Here is an 18,553-nt window from a genome sequence, read left to right as displayed (position 1 = left end):
CACCAGTGATGGATTTCTGGAGCCTTGTAGCTATGTTGCAGCCCGAACAGCATATGCAAGTGTTATCTGCATAAAGGGCAATGTGCACGTCGTGTGGTATACATTTGTCCTGATCAGTGAGGCAAAGCTTGAGTAGTGGGATAGTTAAAACTGTGCCGCGAGGCATTTCACGCGACATCACGGTTTCCACTCGCAGTTTCTTGTCGCCTTTTCTAGTTGTCATGTAAATTGACTTGTCAGATAAGCACAAGTCCAACCGTGCATGCAACCACCAATACATGCAGCTCAATGTCGTCCGAATGCAGGAGGCGGAAACTACCACCACACTACATTTCATTAATCTGACGGGCTGACATGTGAAGCAAGGTTTTCGTCTAGCTAGCGATCTGACAAGCTGTTATCAGCTCCGGTTTGTCCAGGTGTACATCTCTTACAGTAATGCATCAGACTGCGACGTTCCGAGGAAAACCCCCTCAGCACGCACGCACACGCACACACGCACACACACACACATTACAAGAAGAGCGCAAATTACCTCACAGATGAAGAGAAAAAAGGATGCATAGAAAGACAGATAGGCTAATCAGAGGTAGCTCCGTTTGGCTACCCTGCACGGGGGGAAGGGGGTGGGAGGTGAAAAGAGAAAGGTTCTTTGGCCAGTTTCTTTGTAAGCGCTGGCCAAGAGCTTTGTGTTCTGATAATGCGATAGTGAACAGACGCGGCGGTTGGGCTCCGATTGATGCCCCGTAAATGTACGTTGCCCCAGTGGACTCAAATGTTTGCACTATGTGTCGTTTGCGTTCGCTGTCTTCGGATATACAGATACCGTCTGGGTTAACGCGAGGTGAACCGACCAGGTTGTACCGTCTGTGGCAAGGCATCGCGTTTACATACTCTTATGTCTCTCTTGTTGGAATGGCCAACAGCCCCACGTGCGACACATGTAGCTGTAATTAGACGCTCGCACACATTATCTGCGTCTGTCAGCGCAAGAGGCAAGTGATGTGCAGAGTGCTGGGCCAATTGCACAATCGCCCACAAATGAAGGAAACAGTAGAAGGGCTACAGGACCATGCTAAAGAGCTATAGCGGGAGGGGAGCGAAACAGCTGTTATTGATGGATAAGTTTAAACGATGGTAACACAGAATTTGATAAAGCTGTAATCATATCATCATAAAAAAGTAGCATAGCCTCTGCAGCGAAAAAAATACAAAGAGATAATAAAGCAACGACAATGGGCGACGCGGACGCGTGGGCGATATCTGGTAGTACGCATAAAACCGGTTCCTTCCCCAGCGTTCATCGACCGAAGTGCCACTCCAATCCTATCACCGGCACTGAAGGAACGGGATCGTCGGAGGGACAACACCTTTCGTCACTCGCCGCTCTGGCTCGTTGCAAACCAAAGTGTAACGTTGTGTATATAGTCTTGTCCAACGGCACCGACGATTGTGAGTACTACATACTACGTTCCTTTTATTGCAATAACAACTATACCGACACCCCAGGAGCATTTTGCCGTCGGATTCGCCATCACCGTGATGTTGCGCATAAAGTCCAAAGGTGATAACACCGCCGCCGCGCGCCGTATGCTGTATGCGCGAGTGAAAGCTTGTGAAGGTCCACCGACGATCGCGGCTCAACCTCGCGCGCGCAATAGAGCAAAGCGGGGAGGAAGCGCACCGTCTCCCGCCCCGCGCGAGGCACAGGGTAGGGTGGGGCCCGTTCTACTCCGGTGGCTGCTACGTACGGCGCAGCGCGCGGGCACCCATATTTTGAAAGCGACCTGCGATGTGGAAAAAGTGAACCGATTGCTGGTAGTTTTCTTTCTGGTAGATTGCTTCTTCCAGAAAGTTAGGTTAGGTTAGGTTAGGTCTGGTAGGTTTTCTTGTAGATTGTTTTCCACGCTTAGTTCGCGACGAAGGGAGACGCAGCTCAGGTCAATTCGCTCGCTGCTGCTACTGCGCTTCCTCATTCCAGCGTTTTGACAGCGAGTTTCCGCGGTCATCGAGTGAGATGTGTTCATGTTTACCTGTGCTCGCGTGACACCGTGCCTGTTAATTTAGTCAGCAAATGTTTACTAGTTTATACAGCCAATAAATCTACTATCGTTACTTCGTATAGCTGTCTACTAATTTGCTATCGCAATCGATGTTTCACTTTTCGTGCGAAAGTGCGAGTTTTTTACTGCATTTATGTTTATGTACTATCGTGGACAAATGAAACGCGAACAGGGGAGCGCGTGGCCGATAGTGCGATCAGCGCGACCTGCTGGCCATGCTCAATTCGAGCTGTGAGTGCGGGAGTACGTGTACCACTGCGATATGTTCGACGCCAGTTTCCTGTGCGCTAGTTTTATCATACCACCGCACCGGCACGCCGCTGACATTGCCGTGAAGGCAGCTTATCGGGCTACGCGGTGTTGCCTAAAGGCAGCCCGCACGTGCGAGACGAGCGTTTGCTTTGCTCGCTATCAAACGTGGCTTCTTATTTATGTATTTATTTTTGCCGTCATCGTCTCCTCGCTATCCCTGGTGCTTTACTGCTAGAAAGCAGCCCTGCTCGTGCAACTCATTTGTATCGTTAAAAACTCCGCTTGCACATGAGCCACACCTTAACGTGCTGGTGTTGCCGTCTCGGCGCTATTGTATATAACTGCAGGAACCAGTGTTCCTAAGGCCATTAGAACTCAGCCATGCCTGGTGTGTCGACAGAAGACAGACATCAGGTGATTGCTCTTTACCGGTACAACGTGCCACAGCGTGACATTGCCAGCATTACAGGCCGTCACTTGTCGACTGTTAATCGGATTCTTCAGGCGTACCGTGACGAGGGGGGGGGGGGGGGGGGGCTTGCAAATCTACCTTGTGGACACAGACGTCGAGCTACGAGAGATGACCAGGATCTTCAAATCGTGGCATGCGCATCTGAAGCCTCATTTTTCACATCGAGGGAAATAGTGGACGAACTTGGTGTTGACGCTAGCTCGAAAACCGTGCGAAGATGGTTGCACGAAGTAAACCTCCGAAACATGTTGCCTGCACAAAAACCTCTGCTTTCGGAGGGCAACAGGCGCCTACGGCTTTTATTTGCTGAAGACCATTTGTCATGGACGGTTATGAACTCCAGTTACGTTAAATTATGGGGTTTTACGTGCCAAAACCACTTTCTGATTTTGACGCATGCCGTAGTGGAGGACTCCGGAAATTTCGACCACCTGGAATTCTTTAAGGTGCGCCTAAATCTGAGTACACGGGTGTTTTCGCATTTCGCCTCCATTGAAATGCGGCCGTCGTGGCCGGGATTCGATCCAGCGACCTCGTGCTCAGCAGCCCAACACTATAGCCACTGAGCAACCGCGACGTGTTCGAGTTACGTCCTGTTCACAGACGAATCCACATTTTCTTCGCGATGGAGCCAGCGCCAGCGCGTATGGAGAACAGAAGACACCAGACATATATGTTGTCTTATGCGCTGAAATAATACCCTATTTACTTCAAACACTTAATCATTTCGTAAAATAGTTCCAGCTACTTTCTATGTCGAAATAAACAGGCGAATCTCCCCCTCATTATTAAAATAGGGTGCCATTTTTCCGTATCAGGTGTTTCCAGTTGCAAGGCATCTGCCAACGCTACCCAATGCACCTAACAATTTTCTTTCGCAGGTTCGAGCCACGTAACCTCCAGCGTGTTGTCAGTAGGCCGGCGCGCTGTCAGCGTCTGGGGAGCCCCTTCCAAGGATGGCCTAGGTCCACTCATCCGCCTAGAAGGCCAGTTCACCGCCTAAGTGTATCGCAGGGTCGTTGAGGACGATATCGTACCGCACGCTCTTGAAGGCCCGTTCTCAGATGGCCTATTTTACCTGCAACTTGATCGCAGCCCAATATACATGGCCCGATCAGTAAGGACACGAACAAAAGAACTGGGTGTGAGGCTCCTTGATTGGCCCGCTCAAGAAAGTGAGGTATTTATTATGATAGAAAAGCTGAGAGGTCGGCCCGAATCAACGTTCTGACCTGTTACTCGGCGTTGGGGGAAGGGGAAAAGGTGTAGACAGAAAGAATAGAGATGTCGTTGGTTATGAGGATGAAGATGGTGGTGAAAATCTTGCACTCTCCAAGACTCTTCAAAATTTCTTGTCTAGTCCGCTCACATACAAACATTTGTTGAGAGCCTTAAGACTATCAGACTGATGACTAGGATCAGGCAAAAGTCCCAATAAAATATTTTCAGTTAATGGTCCAACGACAAATTTTGTCAAGATATCTGTCAGCGATTTTTTCTGTACATCAAATCGAGGACAGATACACAAGAGGTGTTCTGTCGTCTCAGAAATACCGCATTCCTCACGATTCGGACTGTCCACCTGGCCGACGGTACAGGCCGGAGCACCTTTCTTTTATATTTTTCTTTCCGCTCCCAAATAATATATGTCCACCTGGCCGATGAGATGTAGGTAGCGCCGGGTGAGGGCCACGCCTAGTCGTAACCTGTGCAGCAAGCTTACATTACACCCTTTCATGTTCGGTGGTGTCCGTATTTTCATCTCTGGATCGAGATATTGAAGGCGGTGATGACGATGACCTAGCGAGGCCCAATATACTGCAGTATTATCGCGGTGAAGTCTACACCAGGGTATTAGTGTCTGGTCGTGAAAATGGGATGGACACTGGCGTGGCATTAATGTGAGCCATCTTTGCCTCCGCGTCGGCGAGCTTATTTCCATGTAAGTCACAGTGTCCCAGAATCCACTGAAACCTTATGCAATGGCCTGATCTGTAGCCACTCTAGCCTCGTCAGCACCATTCTCTCCATGATCTTGCCCACGCATGCCGCTTGCCAGGGCAATAGGTCTGTAGGAAGATATCGCATGAGGTGTCTTGCCAGGCTTCAGAAGCGCTACAATATGACTGGTTTTCCATTTCTCCGACATAGTGTCTGAGCTTCACGATGCCTTGAAGAGGGAGAGGAAAACAGTGCGTGCGTCTTCTCCCAGAGAACGCAGCGCAACGTACGTGATGCCATCTGGTCCAGCCGCTGATGATCTTCGAGTTGAAGCCAGTGCAGCGTCTATTTCTTGCAGTGTGAACAGGATGTCAAGACAGTCGTATGTGGATGGTGGAGCTTGTCGGTCGATTGTTGAATGTGGACCAGATGCTACAGCCACAATCATTTTGCAGTAGTCCTCTGCAACCTCCACCTCACTTCTACATTGTACCACTGCCAGAGCCCGGAATGGGTACTTTTCTTGAGGGGAGAGAGAGAGCAAATGATAGATGAAAGGTAGGGAGGTTAACCAGGACTGAGCCCGGCTGGCTACCCTACACTGGGGAAAGGAAATCGTAAGCTGCGCATTACCTGCCATATTTTGCAGAGTGGTTTGCGAGGATTAAGGGAAGTACAAATCCTCTCCAGCATTTAGTGCCCAGTTTGTCAAGATGCCGACAGACATGTCGTTAAGCTCGGCGACAGATCTACCTCAGGCCCGCTCAAGGTGCCAACCTTGTGAGAATATCTAGGGCGCTATGAAAAAGACGCTCTCCCGCCGATCGCTACAGAGGGGCTCGCAGGATGCACTGTGGAGAGCTGTTCAGGAAGAGTGGGAGCGCTTACGGAGCTCTGATATAGCTATGCAGCTCTTGGAAAGCTTGCCCCGAAGCATGATGGCCGTCGCTAATGCCCCAGGAGATTTTACAAAATGTTATAGCCCTCTCAACAATTCTACATCTGCCCCGGGAAGCTCTTAAATATGCGCGAATTAGTTGTACCGCAAGTTCACGACTTTTCATTTCATAAAAGTCGTGAGAGAGTCTTTTTTTGCAAATAAAGGCGTTTCCTTTGTTGTTACTTTTTGCCTGCTATATATATTGTAGCGGGAATGTACGCCAGGTCAGCATCTTCTACCGCACTTCGCAGGTTTCATAGTGTCGCGGGTCAATAAAGAAAACGAGGCTAATAACGCGAAATTGTTCGGCGCTGGTCTTTCAATAATTTTTTTTCTCTAATACTTGAGGGACGTTTGAAAATAGAATGCCGCTGGAATGCCTGTATTATCGACGCGAACGTCTATAACGGTGCAATTGAGTGGCCCGAGCAGTGCCGCCTTCCAGCAGTTGAAGTGCCGGTGATAGCGAGAAGACGATGGTGGCAAAAATAAATACATAAAGAAAAAGCCACGTTTGATAGCGAGCAAACGCTCGTCTCGCGAGTGCGGGCTGCCTTTAGGCAACACCGCGTGGCCCGAACAGCTGCATTGACGGTAAGGTCAGTCCTGCGCCGGTGCGGCGGTATGATAAAACTAGCGCACAGGAAACTGCCGTCGAACATATCGCAGTGTTACACGTAATCTCGCACTCACAGCCTGAACTGAGCACGGCCAGCAGGTCGCTCTGATTGCACTATCGACCACGCGCTCAGCTGTTCGCGCTTCATTTGTCCACGATATTACGTACACGTTACGACGGGTTTCAGACGGCGTGTAATATTATGTGAGAGGATAATACAGCCCGTAGAAGCCGGTCGATAGGATGAAGTGCAGCACTGAAAGAAGCACATGCGGGGTAACATTTTTAAGTGTTACGGAATTTTTTTAAATGGCTTGTTGCAGATAAGATAATTCTAGTCCTTGAGCTGGATTATTCAGATAGGCCGCCATTACTAGCACGAGAACTCGAAGTACCTATTTGACTAATTAACAAAAAGAGTAACTATCTTCTGAATAGATCTCTTTACGGCACATAATTTGCGAGTTGTAGCCGGTGAGTTTACAAGGCGTGTTCACTTGGAATGAATTTCTAGCGTGACGGCAGTTCGGATATATGTATGCGCCATCAAACTTGCCGTACAAAATTAACTGTTCTACTTACTTTTTTTTAAACAAAATGCTTTTTTTTGTGCGTTGAAGCGAAAAAGTAATTGTAAGGCCCATGTATTTCGTCCCACGCTTTGGGAAATAATATCTCGAAACTGATGTCATCCTGGAAATTAATTCCAAGTGGATGCGTTCTGCAAGCTTAACGGCTACGATTCTTGGGCCGCAAAGTAAACAATTCTGAAGTTAACTAGGAATTCTCGTAAACTAGTTGAATATGCGTTTCGATTTGTCTTGCTAGTAATGCCTACCTCTTCGAATAAACCAGCTGAAGGACAAGAATTGAGCTATCTAACACAGGTGAGTTTTAAAAATTCCATAATACCTGAAAATGATCACCCCGCATAAAATAATGCTCATAGTATGCGAAAGAGCGCAAAGCAATTAGTGAACAAAAATAAGCAATAAACACTGACTGTACACAATATGTTAACGAAGATTAGACGCTATTTTACGCAAAGGATAGCAAAATTAGGTTGAAAATTTGAACCAGTAATATGCCTCGTTTGTCTTCGGCAGGAGCGGTGCCATAGAACGACCGTGCTATTAGAAATGCTCGTATATAAGGAAAAGCCAGTGTGAATAGCAGAACATTTATAGTTTAAAATGCTGGATTTGTTCATTTTAGACATCCTATTAAGTGATCTCAGGTGTAGGAGTAAGAAAGGCAGAAATCGCGATGATGGTACCAGTACCACTACGCCAGAATAATTACAGGAAATAGCCCGACTCCTCCAGACTGTCTCGACGACTGCAGGATAATCATCATTCGGCGGTCACTTGTTCACTTCGTGTTCGGTGAGGAGCTCGAGATAGCCATGTTCCACCTATCACTCCGTCCCAAGAACTTTGCATGTGTTAGAACAAAGGGGGCGGCACTACAGCTTATCCTGTTATCTTCGTTAAATACAACCGTGTTACTGCTTTAGATACACTTTAGAAATTTGCAATACCTATTTTTGGCGCGGAGCTTGAATTGTGAGGCTTGCTACTATTTTCTTCTTCTTTCAAATCTATTGCACTTTCTCGATTTCTGTGAAACACCGGAAGCTCTAAACTAAAATTGCGCTTGCATCAATCGCCACACCGTGAACTCTTTAAAGCAACCAATTTTATCTGCGCTTACTCAGTGCTTCCGCAAAGGAAAAATCTCTGTATTACGCATGAATTGGAACAGCGAGAACCACCCTGTAGCACTATCTCTTAAAACAACTGTCCACGATTGGTAGCGCGGTTGTGATTGGGCCGCGCCACGGGTGGAAACCGTTTACAAAGCGTTCCCAAGGTCATTTCACCGGGGCTCACCGGCCACGTGACTACCACGTGCCGTGATGGCCCCAGTATTCAGGCTGCTACCATTGCTTTCTCGGCCACCGAACGCGCGGCCGGTCCATCCAAAACTTGTTGCTGCACACATTTTCCGCAACGACGAATAATAGAACAGATGGAGATACATTCGTTGGGTTCCGCGTCACCTCGGTTGGGGTTACAGGGAGCGGCGTCGGTGCCACGGGAGACGAGGTTGACTGCGGCGACGTTGATGTCGTCGTCTCTTGACTGGGCTTGGTTCAGCCTCCTCTCGTATGAGAGGCAGACGAAGGTCAACAAGCGTTAGCCGCAACTTTTTGTCTCTCTTACGTGTCTGAGCAAAGTGTGAGCTTGCTTCGAGGCACGCTTGAGACCAGAATAAGTTGAATTGTATTGGTTATTTACCCTTTCACAATACCGCAAAGCACACTTTTACCGCGAGAGGAGGTAACGACGCGAAAGTAACGCGAAAGTAACACGGGAGGCGACGCCGCCTTGAGATTCCCGCACCCGGTGCCCGCGACGTGATCACTTTTGACCGCGTCTCTTCGGGCATAGGTATTTTTTCTTTCGACACACGCACTGCGTTGTCCATTCTTCAACAAAAGAACCAGAACAAAAGACTGAACTTTGTGAGCTTGCAGAAGTTTTCTTGCGCCTCAATGGCTCGTATACAAAAAAGTATATTGAAATGAGTGGCGTCACACCGACGTACTGGTGCTGGGCTCTCGGCGATAAATTCATGACATATAAGTTCGGTCTTTCTTTTGTCTTCTAGTGAGCAACATCTTGCCGCGAAATTAACGAAAATAGAGTTTTTATCTCATAATATCACTCTAAACTGATTTCCTCTTACTCCTTAGAGTCTCTTTAAACCTGCAGGTACGAACCAACTAGCCCAGCAGCGCGCTCTTCAAAGCTGTAAAGTTGAACAGTTTGATCTCTGAAGCCGGCAACTACCTCCCCCCCCCCCCCCCTTGTCATTCAGAGAGCGGTGGGTGAGGAGGCAGTTTGCAGCTGGACATGTACGGTGGCTGCAAGACGACCATCTGCACTTTCAGCCTCGGATGCGCACGTTTCCCAGTACTGAGCGAAATTCATAGAAAAACAGCTTCTTTCTTTCTTTCTTTCTTTCTTTCTTTCTTTCTTTCTTTCTTTCTTTCTTTCTTTTTCCACACGGCTACGCGGGCATGCTGCCAACTCTATACGAGGCAGTTGCGCGAGCAAAACGGCGGTCTTGTCAACGCTCTGCATATTTGGCTCGCGCGTGATTTCCGCATATCCTGATTCAACACTTTCCGCATCGCAGCGCCGGCACCTCGTCGGCGACTCATTGCGGCAGCTGCGATCCTCGTGCCTTGCAGTGTCCCCACGTGCTACTCGCGCCCAATCTAGAAGCTACAGTAAGAGAGATCGCTGTTCGCTAACTGCGATCCGAGGGTAAGATGACTGCGGTAGTTTCGGTCTTCACCGGAAGGCTGGCCCTGGTTACGGGAGGCGCCAGCGGTATCGGCAAGGCTGTCTGCGGGGCGCTCGCCGCAGAAGGTGCCGTCGTGGTGGTCGCCGACAAGCAGCTCGACGCAGCGAAGGAGGTCGCAGAGTCACTGCCAGGTGAGTTGGGGAGATTTTGCACCAATCACGTTGCTTATTGAACTTCGCCGACGGGAAACGTTTCTTTGTATCGTGCTGTGATACCGCTTCCTAGCCTAGACTTCCCTTGACTCTTATACCCCTCTGCTCTGTTTGCTAAGTGTAATGTGTAGAGAGAGAGAGAGAGAGAGAGCATCTTTTTAGCAACAGAAGTGAAAGGGAAAAAAGAAAAGGAGGGGACTATTCAACCGAAAGAAGCGATAAGTGGTCGAAGGTATGCAAAGGCAGGAAATATAATAATCTTTGTTGGAGGCAAACTCACAGGAATGCCGAAGTCGTGCCGAGATTTATCGAAATCAAGTAAAAAAATATATTGAAGGTGTGTCGAGTGATATCAGCAGCAGCGAAATATCAAAAGGACATAGGAGGAAAGTGGGACTCTTGGCTCTCGCTTGTAAAATTTGATCACCCGCAAGTGCAAGGAACCCGCACGTTCTTCTTATTGTATTTATTTTTTAAAATATAGTACATACTGCGGATTCAAGGTCTAATCAGGGTGGGCAGCATAACAGAACAGATAAAACACAGTAAACGAATAAACAATGAACAGTAATTTTAGGAATATGTCCACGGTAAGCAATTCCAGTCATATATTGAACGTGGGAAAAAAGAAGACTAAATGTGCTTGTGTTCATGCAAAGTAACGTTTATTGCGTTATCATGGTGCTGTCGCGTATGTTTGGTTGTTGACGGTGACACAAAGGGTGACAATTCAATTTCTAGTTCAATAATAAACATGCGAAGGAAGAGTAATCTCAATTATTTTCTTCGTGCTTCCGAGTACCGGCCCGCATTTCATTGCACTGCATTATAGTCTACTGTGAAAGCCGTGAACAGAAAATTTGTCAAATATAAGCCATGGCCTTTCTTTGCATTCTATTTAATTTATTATTGCTTATTTTGGTATAAGGGTTCCAAACGATACACGTCTATTCGAGTTTAGATTAGGTGGAGTGGTTAGGTTAGTGAGTAGTATCCGAGTAGTTTAACGTTAGTGGGGACGTATATGAGCTTATAAAAAAAAAAGCAATTTTTCAGAAGAAAGGGGGGGTGCACACCGGGCACGTGCTCCCCCTTGAAAAGAAATTCTGGCCTCGCCACTGGCCTGTGCCACTCCTAAATATTCGTAGTCAGCAACTTGTTGGAATGACAAGGAGCCCAGCTGATACGTATATGCAAAATTCTTTTTCTTTGGAGTAAGGGAAAGGAACACGCTTTTCTCTGTGTCAAGTTTCATGCCGCAATGATTGCACCATTTGGAAATGTTATTTACACTAATGCTCATATCGTCTCGGTCATTTCTAAACGAACTTCTTCGTACAAGGCACAATCATGTTGGAACGTTCGAGTTTGGACACAATGTAATTAATTTACAGCAGAAAGAGTAAAGGTCCCCATACACATCCTTGAGGCACCCCAGATGTGAATGGAAGACAGTTAATGCATGTCCACACTTACGAAGTGTATGCGGTCATACGAATATGCGGCAATCCAGCGAACAAAAGCTTCCGCTTCTGACCTTAAGGATTAGCTTGTCATGAAGCATCGAATCAAATACTTTGGCAAAATTCAAGGATATTACATTCTTAGGTTCCCAACAATCACGCGTGCACGCATCTACTAGTCCCGATCCTCAGAGCTTTCGAATATCAATATAAAACGCCATACAGACGGAAGGGGCCAGAGAGACAGAGAAAGAAAGGTGGGCCATGAAGTTGTGCTGTACGTGTGGTAGGTTTTTATTATTATTATTATTAATTAGCACCGTTAACTCTTTAGGTATGTGATAGCATACTTAGATTGCAACGTCTGGACAGCTTCGCACGCGTTCGCCGCTGGCAATGGTATTATATGAAGAACTTTATTTAGGTCCTGAGGGATAAGTCTGGGACTGATGCGGGCCGCTCTCACATCGGTACAGAGAGGCCGAGCCCCTCTGCCATCACACGGGCCCTCTGGACAGCCCTGAGTTGGTCCGCCAGCACTTCATTGTGCAGCATCCGCTGCCACCACTGTTCACCTCGAGAATCATCGCCGGCCAACGCCAAGCAGCGCCAAAGCATGTGTTCTAAATCGAGCAAACCCCCCCCCCCCCCCCCCCACTTACTACAATAGACTGAAACCCCCGCAGTCCGGATTAATTTTATTCATGATGACCGCGTTAGGGTACGTTCGTGTCTGCAGAAGCCTTAATGTAATCGCCTGTGGCCTATTTAATTTAGAATGTGGCAGGGGGAATGCCCTGCGCCCTAAGTAATAGTGCTTGGTGATTTCGTCGTAGGTTAGCAGTTTGTCCCTGTACTCAGGAGGGGGAGATCCAGCCCCTTCAGGGAGTACACGGCACACTAATCCTCGTGCCTCCCTGTGCGCCACCTCGTTGAGGTTACGCGGGGCTCCCTCCACTGTCCCCATGGGCTCCGGGAACCAAGTAACTGTATGCGAAGTGATATCCCCACACTGCAGCAGTCTGTTAGCCGGTTCCGCAACAAGTCCCCTCGAGAAGGCTTTAATCGCAGATCGCGAGTCACTAAACACCAAAACGCTTCTTGAATCAATAAGTGCTAGAGCAATAGCTACCTGTTCGGCGACCCCCGGATCTTTGGTATAAATGGAAGCGGCATTTCTAACGCTCCCTTTGCCATCTACCACCACCACGGAATAAGCATTTTTACCATTAATCCATCCATTAATCCATTAATCCATTAACAAACGCAGACTCCTCCTCCTGATCCTTTGCCTCTCGCAACAAAGCCCTAGCTCTCGCGACCCGCCTCCCTACATTGTGCACGGGGTGCACATTCCGCGGAAACGGACGAACCATGATATTTGCCCTAAGGTTCACGTTCAACTCGTGTAGGGGCGCCCTATCGTGCGACACAGCCACCGATTCTTCAATTGACTCTAACATATGCCTACCCGCTGGTGTACCTAGCAACCGCTCCCTCTGTGTAGTACGCTGAGCCTCGGCAATTTCATCTAAAGTATTATGCAAATCCAGTCGTAACAACATATCGTTTGACATAGTCATACGCAGACCAAGCGCAACCTTGACGGGTTTTCTGATTAATGCTTCCAATTTATTTTTCTCCCCTCTATTCCAATTTAGCATAGCTGCCACATACGAGAAATGACACGTAATAAATACGTGAACTAAGCGCATCGCACCTTCTTCTCCTAAACCCCTATGCCTGTTAGAGATCCTTCTTGTAAGTCTTATGGCCTCCACAGTCTTCTTGATAATACGCTGAATGGTTCTAATGTTCGATCCGTTCGCTTCAAATACTAAACCCAGGACCCTGATTGCTTCAACTTTGGGTATCACCGACCTTTCCCTGGTATGAATTCTAATGCAAGGCTCAACTTCCGGTACCCAACCCTTCGGCCTACGACCTAGCTTCTTAGATTTGAAGATCAACAACTCCGACTTTTTAGTGGAGCACTTGAGCCCCGTGAGACCCAGATACTCCTCCGTAAGCGTTACCACCTTATGCAGCCTAGCCTCAAGCTCTCCGTCGCCAGCGCCGACACTCCATATAGTAACGTCATCCGCGTAGATAGAATAGCCAATATCCTGGACAGTGTCCAGTGTATTAGCCAACTTCGACCTCGTATCGTATCGTATCGTATCCTACCTCGTTTCTCTTTTGCGACTTCGTATGTACTGTGACGTGATCGCGTACGCACCCACCTCGAATTTTTTCTTAAGACACCTCCAAAGTGGGTGAAGTCCACCGCTAACGCTGTATACATAAAAAATGCGTGAAATGATGGTGGGATCTAATACGGTGCTACTCGTTAGGCCGAATGCTTTAAACACTAAGCTGCGATTGCACGCATGCATCATAGCGCGAAATTCGCTCTTTGAAACGTATGGCGCGTGCGTCATGTGCCATTTTCTCGCATTCTTCTCTTGTGACAACGAGCGCTTTCAGACGCTATGTTAGATTGCACTGCCTTCGAGATTTGCGCGCATTTTTTCGTCAGGAGGATAGCTATGAATTTGTAATTGTAGTCAGTGTGAGCGTCCGCCTTTAACGCTATTGCATTAAAAAGAAAAAAAAAAGAATAACAAGATAAAGAAGAACTACAAAATCCCGTGCGAAAGACAGCTGTGGCGTTATATTCTTGGTGTAAGTATACTACAGTGTAACCGCGAGTGGCACCGTTGTAAGAAAACAGGTGCGCTTCACATTCCAGAGACCTGCCTCATGGCGCACCCAGCAACAGCTGCACGCATACTTACACTGCCATGCGTCAAAGGTATACGTTGTATACGACCCTTTCTACCTATACCTCTACCTTATCTTATCGCATACCAGATGACGCAATGCCTGAAAAGGAGACGTGAAAGCCGCGACGCTATAGATTTACGTTGGTGATCTGACGTCTACACCAAACACACCAGAATTAAACGGGCATATATCAAATGAAGGAATCTGTGATCCGTGCACTTTCTTGTAAAGTCCTTTACATTTCATTGATTCTAGGTGGAGTGTCGAGTTAAGCGGAAGAGCGTTATAGAATAGAATCTGGGAGTCAGTATTGCTATTACACCCTGTAGCTATATGCTAAGCTACAGCGCTCAGTCGTCACGCTAAACGACAGGAAGCGTTCCCCGGCTGCTGCGCAGGTGACGCCAAGCATCGGGCCATTTATGTGGACGTTGGCGATGCTTCGTCCGTGGAGCAGCTCTTCAGGGACGTCAGAAACGCATTCTCGGAGCCGCTCAGCGTAGTCGTCAACTCGGCGGGAATTCTGCGCAAGTGTTCCCTCGTCGATTGTACCGACGAGACCTTCGATGACGTCATCAGGGTAAACCTCAAGGTACGAGGGCAAGAGTTACACATCTTATGTCAGTGATAATGTAGCAGCAAGAGGTAACCAATTCGACCACCCTACTAATTCTTAGTTATGCAGGAAGTACATAACTAGAGTTTACAACGTGGCAACACTATACCGCCCTATTTCGGTATATGATCCGCTGATGTTCGTTCAATAGCGACTCTTTACAAACATTCAATCAAAGTGAACGTATTGACATGCTTACCTATAGGTGAAATTTATAAATGTAATTTGACAGTGTCTTCAGCAAACGCAACTTTTACGGTTGAATATTAACTCAAACTCCACGCCTTAGTGCTTCGTAACTTCTTCCTCTTTTTATCCCCCTTAACCCTTCCCCCCATGCAGGGTAGCCAACCAGAACTACCTCTGGTTAACCTCCCTGCCTTTCTATGCATTATTTCTGTCTCTCTATCGTTAATTCCGACCGGCGAATGAGAAAATATGTCAAATTAAGGTTATTGCTACGAGAGTGACATATTCGAAACAAGGTGTGAAATCCTGTATCTTCAAGCATATCTAAGTGCGCTTTCAAACTGTTAGAGCCGTGCGACCAGCGACATGTGTCTTCGGAAAAAGACCACTCACATCTAGAGGTCTGGCAGCATAGCTTGAACTGCACATCATGCTTCCAGGCGTACGCATGCTACTTCTGAGGAAACATGCGATTCCCAAAAGCTCGACACTTATCACCCCGGCAAACCACTGACCCAAACGCACGTCTAGAGCAAGAGCTTTTATCGAATGTTTCAAGTGGCTTTTGGTTTCCTGGATGCTATCACTTCATTTCTCAGGGGACTAATGATATTATCCAGAAATGTAAGTTTGTTGGCAGTAGAATGGGCATTACACTCGTATAGTGTGGTATGTAAGTTTTTTTGCCAGTGGAGTGGGAATCACACTCGTATAGTGTGGTACAGTGGCCAGCTGAAGACTGCACTAACGTCGCCTTGAAGTGGCTGCTGAGCTTATGCGAGCCATTGGACCGCACATGCGGTATGTTCATACGTGTACGCTTTCTCGAGAGCGGTGGCGACCAAATAGGCCTCTTCTAAAGAAAGTGTTATTCGCTTTACACGTAGCAAGCTGAAATTACAGAAGTGAATACGGCGTACGGAAGCGTGTCTTTTGTCAACGAAAAAAAAAACAGTTCATTGCTTCAGCTTCACGTGATCGACTTGCTGAGTAGAGTCAGTTTATAACATGCGCCGGCTGATTAACTGAACCGTTTTGAGACGTCACAGCAAGGATGTCACAGAATGCTACGTCAAACCAGCGGTTCACGGTGTTGCCTCTGTTTGCAGGGCACCTTCCTGGTGAATCGTGCAGCTAGCCGCGACATGCTCCAATCTGGCATACCCGATGGTGGTGCGGCCATCGTTAACGTATCCAGCATCGAGGCCAAAAGCGGCTTCTGGTCGTCCGCTGTGTACTCCGCTTCCAAAGCCGGCATCGTGGCCCTCACCAAGTCGGTGGCGCAGGAGCTGGCGGGGCACGGCATCCGCTGCAACGCCGTGCTGCCCGGCTGGACGGACACTCCCCTGGCAGCAAGCAGCGACGAAGCTGTCAAAGCTCAGGCCCTAGCACTGATGCCTATCAAGAGGCCCGCTGAGCCCCGTGAGATCGCGGAGGCTATCAAGTTCCTCTGCTCACCGACTGCCAGTTCCTATGTCAACGGCGCAGCTCTTGAAGTCACTGGAGGCTTCTGCATGTGAATTCGCTCCTTCCGCGTGACCTGTAGGCTTTCCGATACAAGTACAGACGGGCACTCTCACTATACTTCCGCGCGTATCCACTGCTTATTGGGTTCGGCACTGTCACCGCATCCAGTACTTGCACTTCTGTGGCGCTTATACTAGTACTGAACACACCTCACAGAGGTGTCCTCCAAACATATCCTCTTCCCCATCCCTACACTCAACTCATTCCATTGATCCGAGTGGCTGACTCAAGCCACCTCTACCGACAACCACAAATTCCTGTCTGAGTTCTTTAGAACTCACTCTACTGAACGCATCCAGTGACCCACTGTAACGACTTTTTCATTATCGCTTCTGATGTTCAATAAAATAAAAAAGTGACGCCTTAAAGTAATGACCTTCTTGCTTTGGACGCGCGCAGTGTGGAATTGTTCGCACACATTGCACATTGGTGCGAACTAACCATGCTGGATAGAAACTGAGGGGCCGTTGAAGCGGACTAGGTAGTACGCGAAGGTCTTGGAAGTTTATTTATATGCCCGGAATTACGAGGATGCCTACTTTTCCTGTGATAGAAATTCATGCTTGCCAAAAAAATTATTGTTTCTGTTTAGGAGAACGGGAGTAATCGAAATGTTTTGTACCTTGAGGTAAGAAGATAGAACGTACAGGTTTATCTTTGCAGCGTTTTCTGCGTTCCCGACTAATGGTGAGCTAAAAACAAGGAAGGCGCCAGCTGCACATGTGTGTCTCACCGATAGCACAAACAAACAAACAAACAAACAAACAAACAAACAAACAAACAAACAAACAAAAATCGTCCAAGTTGAAACACGGTGCCCTGCTGTCGTGTACTCCTCACCTAACTAGTTCTCAGAGCATGGAATCGGCGAAAAGCAAACGAACAAACAAAAGGTAATGTCGGTCAACGTACCTGCCCAAATATTAAGGCGTACTTTCCCATGCCACTACTTCAGTGTGCTTGAACTCTAAACTGAGTTCGGAAGTCGCAAGAAAAATAAGCTTTCACGAAATTTTCTCGTTTCGACAACCTCTGCGGTCGGCTTGCTGTGCTGAAGGAACTGGCTTTAAAACCAACTGCCACACCAACTTGGGGTCACTGGGTGTGTAATAGTGAGTATGTACCGCTCTTCAATGAACCTCTCTGACACCAACTTGGGTCACTAGGTATGTTCCACTGGATATTTGTTACTATATTTCTTATTTGTTAGGCCGGCGGTCGGCGGCGTGTTCAGTGTCAAATGTAAATTAATGAACAGTCATCAACTAAACCTGTGTCGAAGTCCCAAAATTTTGCTTTGAAACTTAACTGTCAATGATTATAAAACAAAAATTACCTTGCGCGTGCCGCACTTGAATCGACAACTTCTTTGAGGAATTTTGTTCTCAGCCTGTAAGCCGTTAGTCTTGCTTCTACATCACCGTTTAGCGGCTCGGATTGGGAGGTCAGCTAAGAGTTTGTACGGCTTACGGCTGCTAAAGATGACGGCGTAGCCAAATAGCACGGAGGATGATGTAACGAACTCCGACTTTAATGCTTACGTAAATGGATTTTTCTAGCTGTTACTTATTCTAATCATAATGCTTGTCATTTGGAAAAGGAGGAGTAACTAAAAAGTCCAAAAGAGCAGTGTTCCTGGCCATGACAAAAAAATTTGACTTTTGTTATAGAAGTTTCTGTCAAACGAACTACAGGAACACTGCGTAGCGCCCTTTCCAAAGCGCGGACACACAGGATTTTTTAGAATGAGGGAAGCTAAACATGAAATACTGATGATACCGTACTGCCCAAATAGAAACAAGCGCATACAGAAAAAAAGAAATGATTAGAATAAAAAGAAAAAAGAAAAGATAAATTTGATTTGCAAAGGCTGCAATACAAATTTTCCATACTCGTTTAATGCTGTATGTCAACGCATATGGTTGAAATGCATTGCCAAAATAATAAATTTGTGACGTGTCTGCTACACAAGGATATGACTGATGATGTTATATGTGATAGTGTCATCGATAACCTTAATGAAACGTCGGAAAGAATTATGAGCATGTTGATTGTAACCATGGTATACAAGGTTCAATAAAGTTCACCTTTGAAAGCAGCCGTTGCATTGATGTCGCATCAATGTTGTGAATGTGCTGCGCAAGGCTGCCATAACGT

At 47.2% G+C, this 18,553-nt stretch overlaps 1 protein-coding gene across 2 annotated transcripts; it reads left to right on the top strand.

Moving 5' to 3' along the window:
- The first annotated feature begins 840 nt into the window (after window positions 1-840).
- Window positions 841-18,494, top strand: LOC126531527 ((3R)-3-hydroxyacyl-CoA dehydrogenase-like). Of its 2 annotated transcripts, XM_055071221.2 has the most exons (5): window positions 841-1,452; window positions 9,492-9,793; window positions 14,030-14,092; window positions 14,463-14,656; window positions 15,979-18,494. In XM_055071221.2, the coding sequence occupies exons 2-5, from the start codon at window positions 9,628-9,630 to the stop codon at window positions 16,387-16,389; spliced, it is 834 nt and encodes a 277-aa protein (XP_054927196.1). In that variant the 5' UTR covers window positions 841-1,452; window positions 9,492-9,627; the 3' UTR covers window positions 16,390-18,494. The 2 variants fall into 2 exon arrangements, with proteins under 2 accessions (XP_054927196.1, XP_050035031.1); XM_050179074.3 differs by lacking the exon at window positions 14,030-14,092 and having other exon boundaries at window positions 845-1,452.
- Window positions 18,495-18,553: the final 59 nt, after the last annotated feature.

This window comes from Dermacentor andersoni, chromosome 5 (genome assembly GCF_023375885.2).
Source record: "Dermacentor andersoni chromosome 5, qqDerAnde1_hic_scaffold, whole genome shotgun sequence".
In the NCBI taxonomy this organism is placed as follows: domain Eukaryota; kingdom Metazoa; phylum Arthropoda; class Arachnida; order Ixodida; family Ixodidae; genus Dermacentor; species Dermacentor andersoni.
The sequence above is the reverse complement of the archived record's forward strand: the minus strand, read 5'-3'. Positions and strand labels throughout refer to the sequence as shown.